This window comes from Pristiophorus japonicus, chromosome 6 (genome assembly GCF_044704955.1).
Source record: "Pristiophorus japonicus isolate sPriJap1 chromosome 6, sPriJap1.hap1, whole genome shotgun sequence".
NCBI classification, from domain to species: domain Eukaryota; kingdom Metazoa; phylum Chordata; class Chondrichthyes; family Pristiophoridae; genus Pristiophorus; species Pristiophorus japonicus.
In genome coordinates this window covers 48,078,014-48,096,455 of record NC_091982.1, presented here as the reverse complement: position 1 = coordinate 48,096,455, position 18,442 = coordinate 48,078,014, and the positions used below count along the sequence as shown (strand labels likewise).

General features: G+C 47.3%; 2 protein-coding genes across 2 annotated transcripts in view; one reads left to right on the top strand and one right to left on the bottom strand.

The window, feature by feature from the left end:
- Positions 1–10,278, bottom strand: part of LOC139266108 (A-kinase anchor protein 17A-like) — a 63,075-nt gene extending 52,797 nt beyond the window's left edge. Inside the window, exon 1 of the mRNA XM_070883955.1 lies at positions 9,962–10,278. The gene's annotated coding sequence lies outside the window, so the exon portion shown is untranslated. The remainder of the gene's footprint in view (positions 1–9,961) is intronic.
- Positions 9,812–18,442, top strand: part of slc25a43 (solute carrier family 25 member 43) — a 34,602-nt gene continuing 25,971 nt past the window's right edge. The window contains exon 1 of the mRNA XM_070882049.1: positions 9,812–10,248. Coding sequence (XP_070738150.1) covers positions 9,977–10,248 — 272 coding nt within the window. The 5' untranslated portion in view covers positions 9,812–9,976. The remainder of the gene's footprint in view (positions 10,249–18,442) is intronic.

Genomic DNA, 18,442 nt, shown 5'->3' with positions numbered 1-18,442 from the left:
TAGAAAATAGGTGCAGGAGTAGGCCATTCGGCCCTTCTAGCCTGCACCGCCATTCAATGAGTTCATGGCTGAACATGCAACTTCAGTACCCCATTCCTGCTTTCTCACCATACCCCTTGATTCCCCTAGTAGTAAGGACTCCATCTGACTCCTTTTTGAATATATTTAGTGAATTGGCCTCAACAACTTTCTGTGGTAGAGAATTCCACAGGTTCACCACTCTCTGGGTGAAGAAATTCCTCCTCATCTCGATGCTAAATGGCTTACCCCTTATCCTTAGACTGTGTCCCCTGGTTCTGGACTTCCCCAACATTGGGAACATTCTTCCTGCATCTAACCTGTCCAACCCCGTCAGAATTTTAAACGTTTCTATGAGGTCCCCTCTCATTCTTCTGAACTCCAGTCAATACAAGCCCAGTTGATCCAGTCTTTCTTGATAGGTCAGTCCCACCATCCCGGGAATCAGTCTGGTGAACCTTCGCTGCACTCCCTCAATAGCAAGAATGTCCTTCCTCAGGTTAGGAGACCAAAACTGTACACAATACTCCAGGTGTGGCCTCACCAAGGCCCTATACAACTGTAGCAACACCTCCCTGTCCCTGTACTCAAATCCCCTCGCTATGAAGGCCAACATGCCATTTGCTCTTTTAACCGGTGTACCTGCATGCCAACCTTCAATGACTGATGTACCATGATACCCAGGTCTCGTTGCACCTCCCCTTTTCCTAATCTGTCACCATTCAGATAATAGTCTGTCTCTCTGTTTTTACCACCAAAGTGGATAACCTCACATTTATCCACATTATACTTCATCTGCCATGCATTTGCCCACTCACCTAACCTATCCAAGTCGCTCTGCAGCCTCATAGCATCCTCCTCGCAGCTCACACTGCCACCCAACTTAGTGTCATCCGCAAATTTGGAGATACTACATTTAATCCCCTCGTCTAAATCATTAATATACAGTGTAAACAGCTGGGGCCCCAGCACAAAACCTTGCGGTACCCCACTAGTCACTGCCTGCCATTCTGAAAAGTCCTCATTTATTCCTACTCTTTGCTTCCTGTCTGACAACCAGTTCTCAATCCATGTCAGCACACTACCCCCAATCCCATGTGCTTTAACTTTGCACATTAATCTCCTGTGTGGGACCTTGTCGAACACCTTCTGAAAGTCCAAATATACCACATCAACTGGTTCTCCCTTGTCCACTCTACTGGAAACATCCTCAAAAAATTCCAGAAGATTTGTCAAGCATGATTTCCCTTTCACAAATTCATGCTGACTCTTTCCAATGCACTGCTATGACATCCTTAATAATTGATTCCATCATTTTACCCACTACCGATGTCAGGCTGATTCACTGTTATCTCTCTCCCTCCTTTTTTTAAAAGTGGGGTTACATTGGCTACCCTCCACTCCATAGGAACTGATCCAGAGTCAATGGAATGTTGGAAAATGACTGTCAATGCATCCACTATTTCCAAGGCCACCTCCTTAAGTACTCTGGGATGCAGTCCATCAGGCCCTGGGGATTTATCGGCCTTCAATTCCATCAATTTCCCTAACACAATTTCCCGACTAATAAGGATTTCCCTCAGTTCCTCCTCCTTACTAGACCCTCTGACTCCTTTTATATCCGGAAGGTTGTTAGTGTCCTCCTCAGTGAATACAGAACCAAAGTACTTGTTCAATTGGTCCGCCATTTCTTTGTTCCCCGTTATGACTTCCCCTGATTCTGACTGCAGGGGACCTACGTTTGTCTTTACTAACCTTTTTCTCTTTACATATCTATAGAAACTTTTGCAATCCAGCTTAATGTTCCCTGCAAGCTTCTTCTCGTACTCCATTTTCCCTGCCCTAATCAAACCCTTTGTCCTCCTCTGCCGAGTTCTAAATTTCTCCCAGTCCCCGGGTTCGCTGCTATTTCTGGCCAATTTGTATGCCACTTCCTTGGCTTTAATACTATCCCTGATTTCCCTTGATAGCCACGGTTGAGCCACCTTCCCTTTTTTATTTTTACGCCAGACAGGAATGTACAATTGTTGTAGTTCATCCATGCGGTCTCTAAATGTCTGCCATTGCCCATCCACAGTCAACCCCTTCAGTATAATTCGCCAATCTATCCTAGCCAATTCACGCCTCATACCTTCAAAGTTACCCTTCTTTAAGTTCTGGACCATGGTCTCTGAATTAACTGTTTCATTCTCCATCCTAATGCAGAATTCCACCATATTATGGTCACTCTTCCCCAAGGGGCCTCGCACAACGAGATTGCTAATTAATCCTCTCTCATTACACAACACCCAGTCTAAGATGGCCTCCCCCCTAGTTGGTTCCTCGACATATTGGTCTAAAAAACCATTCCTTATGCACTCCAGGAAATCCTCCTCCACCGTATTGCTTCCAGTTTGGTTAACCCAATCTATGTGCATATTAAAGTCACCCATTATAACTGCTGCACCTATATTGCATGCACCCCTAATTTCATGTTTGATAACCTCCCCAACATCACTACTACTGTTTGGAGGTCTGTACACAACTCCCACTAACGATTTTTGCCCTTTGGTATTCTGCAGCTCTACCCATATAGATTCCACATCATCCAAGCTAATGTCCTTCTGAACTATTGCCTTAATTTCCTCCTTAACCAGCAATGCTACCCCACCTCCTTTTCCTTTTATTCTATCTTTCCTGAATGTTGAATACCCCTGGATGTTGAGTTCCCAGCCCTGATCATCCTGGAGCCACGTCTCCATAATCCCAATCACATCATATTTGTTAACATCTATTCGCACAGTTAATTCATCCACCTTATTGCGGATACTCCTTGCATTAAGACACAAAGCCTTCAGGCTTGTTTTTTTAACACCCTTTGTCCTTTTAGAATTTTGCTGTACAGTGGCCCTTTTTGTTCTTTGCCTTGGGTTTCTCTGCCCTCCACTTTTCCTCATCTCCTTTCTGTCTTTTGCTTTTGCCTCCTTTTTGTTTCCCTCTGTCTCCCTGCATTGGTTCCCATCCCCTTGCCATATTAGTTTAAATCCTCCCCAACAGCACTAGCAAACACTCCCTCTAGGACATTGGTTCCGGTCCTGCCCAGGTGCAGACCATCCAGTTTGTACTGGTCCCACCTCCCCCAGAACCGGTTCCAATGCCCCAGGAATTTGAATCCCTCCCTGCTGCACCACTGCTCAAGCCACGTATTCATCTGCGCTATCCTGTGATTCCTACTCTGACTATCACGTGGCACTGGTAGCAATCCCGAGATTACTACTTTTGAGGTCCTACTTTTTAAATTTAGCTCCTAGCTCCTTAAATTCGTTTCGTAGGACCTCATCCCTTTTTTTTACCTATGTCGTTGGTACCAATGTGCACCACGACAACTGGCTGATCTCCCTCCCTTTTTAGAATGTCCTGCACCCGCTCCGAGACATCCTTGACCCTTGCACCAGGGAGGCAACATACCATCCTGGAGTCTCGGTTGCGGCCGCAGAAACGCCTATCTATTCCCTTTACAATTGAATCCCCTATCACTATCACTCTCCCGCTCTTTTTCCTGCCCTCCTGTGCAACAGAGCCAGCCTTGGCTGCTGCTGCCCTCCCCTGATGAGTCATCCCCCTCAACAGTACCCAAAGCAGTGTATCTGTTTTGCAGGGGGATGACCACAGGGGACTCCTGTACTACCTACCTTGCACTACTCTTCCTGCTGGTCTTCCATTCCCTAGCTGGCTGTGGACCCTTCTCCTGCAGTAAGACCAACTCGCTACATGTGATACTCACGTCATTCTCAGCATCGTGGATGCTCCAGAGTGAATCCACCCTCAGCTCCAACTCCGCAACGCGGACCGTCAGGAGCTTGAGGTGGATACACTTCCTGCAGATATAGTCGTCAGGGACACTGGTGTCGTCCCTGAGTTCCCACATGGTACAGGAGGAGCATAACACCCAACCGAGCTCTCCTGCCATGACTTAACCCTTAGATACACTTAAATTGGCAACAACAATGTTAAAAGTTACTCACTGTTATAGAAGAGAAAAAAGAGAGAAAAACTACTCACCAATCATCAGCCAATCACTTATCCTCTTGGCTGTGACGTCACCTTTTGATTTCTTTCTACTTCTTTTTTGCCTTCTCTCCCCGCTGTAGCTGCACAGGTCACGCCTCTCGCTGCCGCTGAGCCTTTATAGGCCTCACCAACCACGCACTCCCACCTCTCTGACTGCCGCCGCCTCTCGCTGCCGCTGAGCCTTTATAGGCCTCACCAACCACGCACTCCCGCCTCTCTGACTGCCGCCGCCTCTCGCTGCCGCTGAGCCTTTATAGGCCTCACCAACCACGAACTCCCGCCTCTCGGACTGCCGCCGTCTCTCGCTGCCACTGAGCCTTTATAGGCCTCACCAACCACGCACTCCCGCCTCTCGGACTGCCGCCGCCTCTCGCTGCCGCTGAGCCTTTATAGGCCTCACCAACCACGCACTCCCGCCTCTCGGACTGCCGCCGCCTCTCGCTGCCGCTGAGCCTTCATAGGCCTCAGCAACCACGCACTCCCGCCTCTCGCGGTTGGCTCTTTGTCAGGAACGAATGTATACTATACACTTCCTCCTCAGGTATCTCGGGTTGCATTGCTGGATCCGCTTTGGATCGGTCATCATCATCCACATGGTGAGCTGCGGACACATCCGCTGAAGGTGCCCCATTTTTGCACAGCCTCTACAAATATACTGTCTGAAACAGCACTGATGAGGCCGGATGACTGCCCCCACAACACCAACCATTGGCTCGACCGCTCTGGCCACCAGGACCAGTACCGGGAGCAAGAGGCGAGCACCCTCCAGCTCTCCCAACGGGACCTGGGATGACCAGGCTCCCACTACCGCTGAAGGGCAGCAGGGAGACACCACAGCCCTCAAACGAGGACAGGGAGGCCACACACTCCTGTGGCTCTGCCCACCACTAGGCAACAGCAAAGGCCCCGAGACTCAGCCAGGTGAGCGATCCAAGCCCACCCAGCTAACAGGGGGCACAGCGCTGCCATCAGACAACCTGGACACAGTCCGGTCACTTTGGAACTAGCTGCACCCACCTGCACCTACACAACCCAGGGGCAAGACTGTGGTACCATGTATGTACCTTACCTGTAAAATGTCCTTGTTCCACTACTGCAGAACCCAACCAGAGATGTAATTAATCCTATGTTCCTTTTTTTTTTTGGTTCTTTCTTTCTGTACATGTATGCACATGCAGGTGTTGAGCCACACACATAGTCTATACATGCTATATATGGGGGGGGGGGGGAATGGATTTATGTAGCCATGGACACATGGATCACACCTAGAACCCACTCAACCCCCACTGCAACCTCTAACCATCTGCTGCTGACCACTTCCCAATGTTGTGGCAATAAGGACTTGGGGATCAACAGAGAGAGAGCCAAGCCAAAGCATAGACAAGGTGCAAGGGCTTTGGGCACTCAAGTCTAGGGCCAGAGCACACAGTGCAAAGGCCAGTAGCACAAGACTTAGGGGAGACTGATGTTGTGTATGTATAATATAAGTATACTTCCTGTACACTCAATGTACAGTTACATAAGACTACTGAATGTATCTTCACACTGTATACACTATGATTGTACCACCAGAGGTTGCAACTGGTGGAGACCTAGGGGTCACCTGAACACGACAGGTAACCAGGTATAAAAGGGAGCTCACCATGCTGTACCCTCACTCAGGAGCTGCAATAAATGGACTACGGTCACCACAGTTCAAGTACAATACCCTGCCTCGTAGAGTCAATACTAGAGTGCTTACACACACAATATACTTGAAGTGTCGTAACCTACAAGGCTACGGACCAAGAGCTGGAAAGTGGGATTAGGCTGGATGGCTCTTTTTCGACTGCGTAGGCACGATGGGACGAATGGCCCCCTTCTGTGCCATAAACTTCTATGATTCTATGACTCTGATGATGTCCAACTCGTTCTGCTGCCATCCAATACGTCTCCAACTTTGGTTACCTTCGCTGCCCAGACCCTCTGGGTTGCCCAAGCCAGTCTCGGAGGTGTTGATTGCGGAGTAGCGGCTCCAGAAAATATCCCCGACCTCTGACAGAGGAGAGCTCCTACTAGAGGCAACCATGTTCCAGACTTTGATAAGAGCTTGATTAAAAGACAGGCATCTCCCGCAAGGGCCCGTGAACAGGAGCTGCCAGTCATAACTCAGGCCGTGCATCTGGCGGAACAAAATCATCGCCAGAGCACACCATTTGGGAGGATCCTTGACGTACCGGGATGGTGGGACTGACCTATCAAGAAAGACTGGATCAACTGGGCTTGTATTCACTGGAGTTCAGAAGAATGAGAGGGGACCTCATAGAAACGTTTAAAATTCTGACGGGTTTGGACAGGTTGGATGCAGGAAGAATGTTCCCAATGTTGGGGAAGTCCAGAACCAGGGGTCACAGTCAGAGAGTGGTGAACCTGTGGAATTCTCTACCACAGAAAGTAGTTGAGGCCAATTCACTAAATATATTCAAAAGGGAGTTAGATGAAGTCCTTACTACTCGAGGGATCAAGGGGTATGGCGAGAAAGCAGGAAGGGGGTACTGAAGTTTCATGTTCAGCCATGAACTCATTGAATGGCAGTGCAGGCTAGAAGGGCTGAATGGCCTGCTCCTGCACCTATTTTCTATGTTTCTATGTTTCTATGTTTACAGGTATTTCTGCAAGGTCTGAAGGCAGAAAGTAGCAACCTGGTTGTGAGGGCACACCAGGCCCTGACTGCCCTCCCTAAGTGGGAGGCTCAGAACCATAGCAGAGACCCAATGCTTCCAGTTGTCCCAAAAGAAGTCAATGAGCTGCTTCAGTATCTTGGTGACAAACGCAGGGGGATTGATCAAAGTGACCAACCGGTACAACAGCATAGTTGGTTTATGACCAGCGCTCGACCCCTGTAGGACAGCACTCAGAGCAGTCCTGTTCAGTGCCCTTGGCAAGCGGTAACTTTAGTGTCAAGGTCTTGCCAGTTTGCTGGCCAGGCTTCCTCAGCAGGGCTCAGGTAGACTCCCAGGCAAAGGGTCGGAGCTCCTCCGGCAGAGAGTCCATCTGACACTGACCTACCAAATCTAGAACATCTTTCCTAATTGATCCTTGCGTAGGATGGGGCCGAGTGCAGAGAGCGCTCACGCATCCTCCGCAAGTCAACGAGGTCCGTGACCATGAGGAGCATGTCACTGGCGTAACCTAAGAGGACGACCTCCACGCTCAGCTCGTATAGAGCCGGTGTCTCCAGAGTTGGCTTTGAACCGTCAACCTTCTGACTCAGAGGGAGTGCTACCCACTGAGCCACGACGAACACAGCTTGATTACAGAAAATAAGCATTGTAGTTTCTTAGGCAAAGGATAGTTGGTTTGTGGCACAATGTGCCACTGAATGGAAATAGAAAGGACTTGAATTTACATAGCGCCTCATGACCTTAGGACGTCTCAAAGCGCTTTACAGCCAATAAAGCACTTGTGAAGAATAGTCACTGTTGTAATGTGGGAAACGCGGCAGCCAATTTGCACACAGCAAGGTTCCACAAACAGTAATGAGATAATGACCAGATAATCTGTTTTAGTGATGTTGGCTGAGGGAGAAATATTGGACACAACTCCTCTGCTTTTCTTCGAAATAGTGCCATTGGATATTTTATGTCCACCCGCCCGAGAGGACAAATGGGGACTTGATTTAACGTCTCATCTGAAAGGCACACACCTGTCAGCATAACACTCCCCCTGCACTGCACTGTGGCACTCAGATATAGGATGAGGGTCTGTGCCCAAAATTCTGCATAATCTCATTCAGCTGTCATCTCGATGAGGGGATCAAGCAGAGGCACTTGCAGGGGGCATTTGTTTAAAGCGCACAATTAAAATAGTTCAAGCAGAGGCACACAGAGAAAATCTACAGCAGAGCCACCTACAAGTGCTATTAGTAAGCCATACCAGGGCAGCACTAGTCAGCTGGAGAACAATGGAAGCCATGGAGGGTCTAAAAAGGAGATAATCACCTAAAAGCTAAAGTTGAAATTCTTCCCGTCACTAATCTGTTTCTGAAACCGTTGGCATGGGTACAAAATGGAATTTTTAAAGATTCCCATTTTGTATCCATACCAATGTTTTCAGTAAAATTAACAGGAGAAAATTTGTCCTGAAAGATTAACCTTTAAACTGCCAGCAGACTCAGGGAATATTCAGTCTCTCTAGGATTGTCATTTTATGAAGTTTTCATCCTGTGTCATGTGAAAACTAAACATATTACTACAGTAATAAAAAGTTACTGAAATGTAAGGAGTAGCTTTAATACTAACTATATTCTACAAACAGTGCAATTTTTAAACATTTAAATATTTTAACAAATCACGTCAGCTGATCACATCTCCCCTTTTAAACCCTTTCTGTCTTCCTCCCCACTGTTTCTATTTTTATTTTTTAGATTGCTTTACTTTACTTCCATCTACTATGCCCTGTGTTATTATATAACTTCTTTCATTAAAAGATTTTAACTATTTTCCTTACTTATCTTCCTCCCAGCTATTTGAGGGGGACAAGCACCATCTAAAAACACTGGTCCCGATTGTCTGAAAATTCAACCTTAAGACCGGTTTTCAACCTACAAAACTAAGTAGTATGAAGATTGACTCAGTCACGTCGTAGATAGGATGTAATTGTTGAGCATCAAATGTAGAAAAAGACTTGCATTTATATAGCACCTTTTACAACCTCAAAACGTCCCAATGCACTTTACAGCCAATGAAGTACTTTTTTGGAGTGTAGTCACTGTTGTAATGTAGGAAATGTGACAGGCAATTTGCGCACAGCAAGCTCCCACAAAGAGCAATGTGATAAAGACCAGATAATCTGTTTTAGTGATGTTGGTTGAGGGATAAATATTAGCCAGGACACTGGGGATAACTCCTTGTTCTTAGAATCACAGAATGGTTACAGGCCAGTGCCGGCTCCCTGCAGTCCCAGTCACACTCCCCCGCCCTTTCCCCGTAGCCCTGCAAAAAGAAATTGCTTCAGGTACTTATCCAATTCCCTTTTGAAAGCCACGATTGAATCTGCCTCCCTTTCAGGTAGTGCATTCCAGACCCTAACCATTCAATGCCTTTGAACGTTTTTCCTCCTGTCGCCTTCAGTTATATTGCCAATCACCTTAAATCTTCTCCGAAATCGATGTCATGGGATCTTTTAATTCTATGCGAGGGGGGAGGCGGAACCTCGGGTTTATGCCAAAGATAGCACCTCCGACAATGCAGCACCGAAGTGTCACCCTAGATTTTTGTGCTCAAGTCTCTGGAGTATGACTTAAACTCACGACTTTCTGACTGAGAGTCGAGGGTGCTACCCACTGACAAAGAAGAGGACTTTTAAATTCAGCGCACTGGGAGCCGGCAAGCTTTAAAACTACAAGTTGCATGGCTGTTGTAGTGTGCACCATTGAAGAGTTATAACATCACCATTGCATTGAATGAGATACCTTATCCAGTGGTAGCTCACAAATTTGCTACTGAAAGCCCAGCGGGGGAAAAACCTGGAGTCACTTACACTTTCCTAACTCGTGACGGAGTGGGTGACGACAGGATGTTCTGAGAACTGTGATGTGATGATGGCCCGAGCTGATATATTTCGGTCTGTAGACAGTAATAAGCAAATTTAGAGAGTCGCCGTTTCACTGTTTAGGAAACCGACCGGCATCACGTGCATGAGGATCGGATCAGAATTGGTATTTTTTTTAAATGACAATTTAAAAAGAAATGATTTAAAATGCATTGAGCCGAGCTTTAAATCTGTTAGCTGGCACCGAGTCCGGCCCCCATTCCCCTTCGTCACCATCTACTTCCTGATCCACTCAAACCAAGCGGCCTCCACACCGACCTGTGCAGCGCCGGCTGCTGGCTTTCAAAGCATCCACCCCTACCTGCAGAGCACGAGGATGGCGGTGGGCCATCGGGATTCCAGGATAACCTACTGCCAGAGCCTGGGCTGCGGGGGGCTGGCCGGGCTCCTCAGCCGCTCTCTCACCTGCCCGCTGGACGTCGTCAAGGTGCTGAGCCAAGTGGGGACCTTCCATAGCAAGACGGGGTTCCTCAGGACTTTCCGGCTGCTGTACGAGGCCGAGGGGCTGAGCGCTCTGTGGAAGGGCAATTGCATCGCCTGCGTGCGCCTCTTCCCCTACAGCGCTGTACAACTTTCCGCTTACAACAAGTAAGAGACCTGGCTGCAAACGGCTTGTCCATTTCAGGTCAATTGCTTGCATTAATCAGGAAACATACATGTCTTAAAATGCAACTAATGTGGGGTGGTGGGGCGTCTGTGTTTATCCAATTGACACTAATTTCGAATTAATCCGATCAAATACTTTGCATTTTGTGCAACTTTAAGTGAAGTTTGAGATGATGCTTTTTTAAGGTTGTTATTCAGATTGCAGCGCTTGGGAGCGGAGGTTAAGTCCGTTCATTGATTTGTTTTTTGGACGGGACTCCGCAATCACGCCTTCGCCTGCCTCCAATCCCGGGCTGCTTGTGGTCAGCAGACACTGACGCGCTGTAATAAGAGATTCCAGCTTCCGGGTGTGATGGTACATTTGCAAATAAATGCTGGAAATGTACAGGAGACCCGTGGGGGCAAATAGACAGGTACAGGTTAAAGTTTCGAGTGCAAAGAAGGATTATTTCCCCAAATAATGACCCATCTTTTCACACATGCTGCTGCCATACATTTCCTGTCTTGTGATAAAATGTCGCTTGCATTCCCGTGGAACTGCATAGGAGCAGGAGGAGGCCATTCAGCCCCTCGGGCCTGTTCCGCGTCATTGAATTAGATCATGGCTGATCTGCACCTCAACTACTTTTCCCCACCCTTGATACCGTTACCCAACAAAAATCTATCGATCTCCGTCTTGAAAGCTTCAATTGTTCCAGCATGCCCTGCATTTGGGGACAAGAAAGTTCCAGATTTCTACTGTGTGTTTAAAAAGTGTTTCCTGATTTCACTCAACAACTTGATCAAGGTTTTTGATGAGGTAACAGAGAGGGTTGATGAGGGTAATCTGGTTGACGTGATGTACATGGATTTCTAAAAGGTGTTTGACAAAGTGCCACATAATAGGCTTGCCAGCAAAGTTGAAGCCCATGGTATATCATCATCATCATAGGCAGTCCTTTGGAATCGAGGAAGACTTGCTTCCATTCTTGGCATGAGTTCTTAGGTGGCTGTACATTCCAATACGAGAACCACAGTTTCTGTCACAGGTGGGACAGATAGTCGTTGAGGGAAAGGGTGGGCAGGAAGCCTGGTTTGCCGTACGCTCCTTCCGCTGCCTGCGCTTGATTTCTGCATGCTCTCGGCGACGATACTCGAGGAGCTCAGTGCCCTTCGGATGCACTTCCTCCACTTAGAGCGGTCTATGGCCAAGGACTCCCAGGTGTCAGTGAGGATGTTGCACTTTATCAGGGAGGCTTTGAGGGTGTCCTTGTAACGTTTCCTCTGCCCACCTTTTGCTCGTTTGCCGTGTAGGAGTTCCGAGTAGAGCACTTGCTTTGGGAGTCTCGTGTCTGGCATGCGAACTATGTGGCCTGCCCAGCGGAGCTGATCAAGTGTGGTCAGTGCTTCGATGCTAGGAATGTTGACCTGGATGAGGACGCTAACGTTTGTGCGTCTGTCCTCCCAGGGGATTTGCAGGATCTTGCGGAGACATCGCTGGTGGTGTCTACTGTACATGGTCCATGTCTCTGAGCCATACAGGAGGGCGGGTGTTACTCCAGCCCTGTAGACCATGAGCTTGGTGACCGTTTTGAGGGACTGGTCTTCAAACACTCTTTTCCTCAGGCGGCCGAAGGCTGCACTGGCGCACTGGAGGCAGTGTTGGATCTCGTCATTAATGTCTGCTCTTGTTGATAGAGGAAGTGGTCCACATTGTCCAGGGTCATGCCATGGATCTTGATGTCTGAGGGGCAGTGCTGTGCGGCGAGGACAGGCTGGTGGCAGCATGGATGCGAAAAGGGACAGTGGCAGCATGGATACGAAATTGGCTCAGTGCATTTCTGCAGTTGTAACCCTGCAGTTGGCCTCAGTGCCCTGGGCTAGGGAGAGAGGGTGCCTGCTCCTGAGTGCTAACCAGTGACTCCTACTTAAAGTGCAATCATGGGGAAGGTCGAGATTGTGCTCAGCCAGGGTACCCTCCTTGGCCATATAGCTGGGTGATACTCGTGTCAAGGTTCACATGAAGAATGGTGAGGTGCTGGCGGAGAGCTGGTTTCTATTGGTCCCAGGAAGAGTCATTCTTCAGGAATGGAGGGAATAACTACAGAGAATGAATGGGCCTATATTTAACTGTTGTAGTTCACGTTAGCATATACATTTTGTCCTGTTTTATCTCTTTGCTGCTGCTAATTGTGAGTGGGACATAGTAACTTGGATTCTGAAGCAATATAAAGTCAACTATCTTGTTTGTGTTTGTGTGTATTTGGCATCTCTCTGGTATTAGTTTATGAGCAGTTTGGGATATTTTAATAATTCACCGTAGAAAAATGAACTTGTACAGGTCCTCGTATCAAAAGAAAAGAAGGACTTGCATTTATATAACGCCTTTCATGACCACTGGACGTCTCAAAGCACTTTACAGCCAATGAAGTACTTTTTGAAATACTGTCGTAATGTAGGAAACGCGGCAGCCAATTTTGCACACGGCAAGCTCCCACAAACAGCAATGTGATAATGACCAGATAATCTGTGTTTAATGATGTTGGTTGAGCGATAAATATTTGCCAGGGCACCAGGGATAACTCCCCTGCTGTTCTTCGAAACAGTGTCATGGGATCTGTTACGTCCACCTGTTTAGCTTCTCATCTGAAAGACAGTGCAGCACTCCCTCAATACTGCCCTGGAAAGTCAGCCTAAATTTTTGTGCTCCAATCTCGAGTGGGACTTGAACCCACAACCTTCTGGCTCAGAGGTGAGGGAGTTACCCACTGAGCCACAGTGGGTAGCTGTATCAGAGTTAAAAGCTACTGCTTTTCGATTGAATATTTGCAATCTTAACCTTTTTCCTGTAGAGTACAATTGAGTATTTCCATTATTCCTGCACAATGGGTAATGGTTGTTAATAGTCGAAGAGTCGGAATTACCACAAGAGCGAGTTTTCTGAGGGCAGCTGGAAGTTCCTCCCTGCAGAACCTTTTGCTCCTTGCCGACCTTCGGGCCTCCCAATCCATGCCGACCTTCGGGCCTCCCACTGCCGAGTGCGTTACTCCTTGGCGCCCTGCTGATTTTGGATTCGGCTCCAAACTGTGTTTCTGACCTCTGCCCACCACAATCCCTGTCCGAACAGGTAAGTGACTGGCTGATTGGTAACTATCTCTTTCTCTTTTATAATCAGATAAGTTTAATTGGAGGAATGGCAGAGCAGCTCAGTCCTGTGGAGTGCATGTCCTGCGGCATGTGGGAAGTCCTGGATGCTTCAGGCAACCATGTGTGCAGGAGGTGTATCTAGCTTCAACTACTCGAACTCCGTATTTCAGAGCTTGAGCAGTGGCTGGAGTCACTACAGTGCATCCGTGAGGCTGAGAGCTACGTGGATAGCACGTTTCAGGAGGTGGTCACCCCACAGCTTAAAAGCATGCAAGCAGAGGGGCAGTGGGTGACAACCAGATGGAGGAAGAACACTAGGCAGGTAATGCAGGAGTCCCCCGCCCCCCGCCCCCCCTCCGGAGTCCATCTAGCTTTCCAACCGATATTCTCTTTTGAGCACCGGTGAGGACAATGATGCCTCTGGGGAATGCAGCCAAAGCTAAATCCAAGGCACCAAGGGTGGCTCAGCTGCACAGGGGGAGGGACAAAGAATAAAAGAGCTATAGTTCTAGGGAATTCAATAGAGAGGCGTTTCTGCGGCCGTAGACATGACTCCAGGGTGATGTGGTTCCTCCTTGGTGCCAGGGTCAAGGGTGTCACAGAGCGGAATCGGGGCATTCTGGGGGTAGAGGGTGAACAGCTAGAGGTCGTGGTACATATCTGGACCAATGACATAGGTAGAAAGAAGGATGAGGTCCTGCAGGTAGAATTTAGGGAGCTAGGAGAAAAATTGAAGGGTTGGACCTCAAAGATAGTAATCTCTGGATTACTACTGGTACCACGTGTTAATGAGTACAAGAATAGAAGGATAGAGAGGATGAACACGTGGCTTGAGAGTTGGTGCAGGAGGGAGGGTTTTAAATTTCTGAGGTATTGGGATCGCTTCTGGGGGAGATGGGACCTGTACAAACCGGATGGATTGCACCCAAACAGTGCCGGGACCAATATCCTCACTAGTGCTGTTGGGGAAAGTTTAAACTAGCTTGGCAGGGAGATGGGAACCTGAGAACAAATTTAATAGGGAAGGAAGTAAAGCGGAAATTGCAAAGCAAGAATGTAGAAAGTGAATTTGTAAGACAGAGGAAACAAGGGTTCGTAAGTAGTAATCAAGGAGGTCTTCCTATGCTAAATGGTATATATTTCAACACAAGGAGTACAGCGAATAAGGCGGATGAGCTGAGAGCACAGGTAGACACTTGGGAGTATGGCATTATAGCCATTACAGTGACATGGCTGAAAGAGGGGCAGGTTTAGCATCTCAATATTCCTGGTTACAGGATTTTTAGACAGGACAGAGAGGGGGGTAAAATTGGGGGGAGCCATGGTGTTGATTAAAGAAACTATTACAGCTGTGAGGAGGGATGTTCGAGGGATCATCAAATGAGGACATATGAGTGGAACTGAAAAATAAAAAAGGGGCGATCGCACTGCTGGACATGTATTATAGACCCCCAAACAGTGGGAGGGAGATAGAAGAGCAAATATGTAGGCAAATTTCTGTGAAGTCCAAAAACCATAGGGCAGTAATAGTAGGGGATTTCAACTACCCTAATATTGATTGGGACAAATATAGTGTGAAGGGTATAGAGGGTGCAGAATTCCTAAAATGCATTCAAGAGAACTTTTTTAATTCAGTATGTAACAGCCCAACACCAGAGGGGGTGGTTCTGAATTTCATTTTGGGGAATGAAGCTGTACAGGTGGAAGGGTTATCAGTGGGAGATAAGGTCACGAAGGTAAAAGCCCATGGGATCCAGAGCAAAGTGGCTAGTTGGATCCAAAATTGGCTTAGAGGTAGGAATCAAAGGGTAATGGTTGATGGATGTTTTTGTGACTGGAAGGATGTTTACAGTGGGGTTCTGCAGGGCTCAATACTGGGTCCCTTCCTTTTTGTGGTGTGTATTAATGATTTAGATTTGAATATAGGGAGTATGATTAAGAAGTTTGCAGATGACACTAAAATTGGCTGTGTGGTTGATAATGAAGAGGAAAGTCATGGACTGCAGGTGGATATCAATCTATTGGTCAGGTGGGCAGAGCAGTGGCAAATGGAATTTAATTTGGTGAAGTGTGAGGTAATGCACTTTGGGAGGGTTAATAAGAAAAGGGACCTTGGCGTGCTTTTCCACAGATCCCTGATGGCCAGGTGAATAAGGTGGTTAAGAAGGCATATGGAATGCTTGCCTTTATTGGCCGAGGCATAGAATACAAGAGCAAGGTTGTTATGCTTAAATTGTATAATACTCTGGTTAGGCCACAGCTGGAGTGCTGCGTGCAGTTCTGGTCGCCGTATTATAGGAAGCCATGATTGCACTGGAGAGGGTGCAGAGGAGATTTACTAGGATGCTGGCTGGAATGGAGAATCTTAGCTATGAGGACAGATTGAATAGGCTGGGTTTGTTCTCATTGGAACAGAGGAGGTTGAGAGGAAAGCTCATTGAGGTGTACAAAATTTTGAGGGGCCTGGATACAGTGGATAGCAAGGGCCTGTTTCCATTGGTGGAGGAGTCAATTACGAGGGGGCATAGTTTTAAGGTGGTTGGTGTAAGGTTCAGATGGGATTTGAGGGGCAAGCTTCTTCATGCTGCCCCTCAAGAGTTGTGGGGCTCTCGAACTCGCCTGGAAGGTTGTGGAAGCAGAAACTCTCTCCACATTTAAAAGGTGCTTGGATGGGCACTTGAAGTGCCGTAACCTGCAGGATTAGACTGGATAACCTCTTGTTGGCTGGCGCAGACACGATGGTAAGTACATCAGCTAGTGTGATCTCCTGGACTAATTTGGATTGCCAGGATGGGTCGAAGAGGAATTTTCCCAGATTATTTTCCCCAATTGGCCTGGGTTTTTATGTTTTTTTTTGCCTCTCCCAGGAGATCCAGGTGGGGTGGAGTGTAAAATGTTGCGATACATGGGGTATCGCAGTTATGTGGGGCGGTGTGGTTGGGCCGGATGCTCTTTACGTTCACTATTGTTCATAGGTTTATATGTAACCTTTAGGGCTGCTGACTGAGGGCCGTGTGACTTTGTCGGCTGGCGCGGACACGATGGGCCGAAATGGCCTCCTTCTGCGCTGTAGATTTCTTTATTTCTAAATAGAAAGATAAGACTAGACCAGTTTGTATCCTGCTCCACTGTATGCAGTTTCTTTAAACGTATAGTTTGCAATAACGAAGACTTGCTAAACTATGCTTTGATTAATGATAGACAACGTACGACTGTCTGTACCATTGGAGTGGTGGGTTCTAGTTGAATTCTAGCTTCTTGTGCTGCAAAAGCCTTGTTGCAGTAACTATCAATAGTGGAAAACCAGTCAGATGATATAACAGTACAAGACAGACGCAGTGATATGAAAAACTAACAAATTGTTCCATTGTTGCAGAACTCCTGATTTGACCAGTGTTCAAATCTGGAAGGTGAGAAACCCTTCTAAAATTGCACAGCCACTAGGTTTTGCATTTCAGATATACTGTAACTAAAATATATTTTGGATGAATATTTGTGTTTCGTGGCTGACGAATGTCAGTACCGGGCAATGAACCATGGATGCTTTTGATTAGCTGCAGGATTTTGGAGCCCCTAACATGACTACTCTTGGGAACCCTCCCTATCCAGCCTGTGGTTTCCATTCTGCCACCTGGGTCTTTCATCATTCCAAAAGAGCAGTGCCAATTTAAAATCCTTATCCTTGTGTTCAGATCCCTCAATGGATTCGCCCCCTCCTATCTCTGTAACCTCCACCAGCCCTAAAACCCTCCAAGATCTCTGCGATCCTCCAATTCTGCCCTCGTGCGCATCCCTGATTTTAAACATAGAAACATAGAAAACATAGAAAATAGGTGCAGGAATAGGCCATTCGGCCCTTCTAGCCTGCACCGCCATTCAATGAGTTCATGGCTGAACATGCAACTTCAGTACCCCATTCCTGCTTTCTCGCCATACCCCTTGATCCCCCTAGTAGTACACTACATCTAACTCATTTTTGATATATTTAGTGAATTGGCCTCAACAACTTTCTGTGGTAGAGAATTCCACAGGTTCACCACTCTCTGGGTGAAGAAGTTTCTCCTCATCTCGGTCCTAAATGGCTTACCCCTTATCCTTAAACTGTGACCCCTGGTTCTGGACTTCCCCAACATTGGGAACATTCTTCCTGCATCGAACCTGTCTAAACCCGTCAGAATTTTAAACGTTTCTGAGATCCCCTCTCATTCTTCTGAACTCCAGTGAATACAAGCCCAGTTGATCCAGTTTTTCTTGATAGGTCAGTCCCGCCATCCCGGGAATCAGTCTGGTGAACCTTCGCTGCACTCCCTCAATAGCAAGAATGTCCTTCCTCAGGTTAGGAGACCAAAACTGTACACAATACTCCAGGTGTGGCCTCACCAAGGCCCTGTACAACTGTAGCAACACTTCCCTGCCCCGATACTCAAATCCCCTCGCTATGAAGGCCAACATGCCATTTGCTTTCTTAACCGCCTGCTGTACCTGCATGCCAACCTTCAATGACTGATGTACCATGACACCCAGATCTCGTTGCACCTCCCCTTTTCCTAATCTGTCACCATTCAGATAATAGTCTGTCTCTCTGTTTTTACCACCAAAGTAGATAACCTCACATTTATCCACATTATACTTCATCTGCCATGCATTTGCCCACTCACCTAACCTATCCAAGTCGCTCTGCAGCCTCATAGCATCCTCCTCACAGCTCACACTGCCACCCAACTTAGTGTCATCCGCAAATTTGGAGATACTACATTTAATCCCCTCGTCTAAATCATTAATGTACAGTGTAAACAGCTGGGGCCCCAGCACAGAACCTTGCGGTACCCCACTAGTCACCGCCTGCCATTCTGAAAAGTACCCATTTACTCCAACTCTGCTTCCTGTCTGACAACCAGTTCTCAATCCATGTCAGCACACTACCCCCAATCCCATGTGCTTTAACTTTGCACATTAATCTCTTGTGTGGGACCTTGTCGAAAGCCTTCTGAAAGTCCAAATATACCACGTCATCTGGTTCTCCCTTGTCCACTCTACTGGAAACATCCTC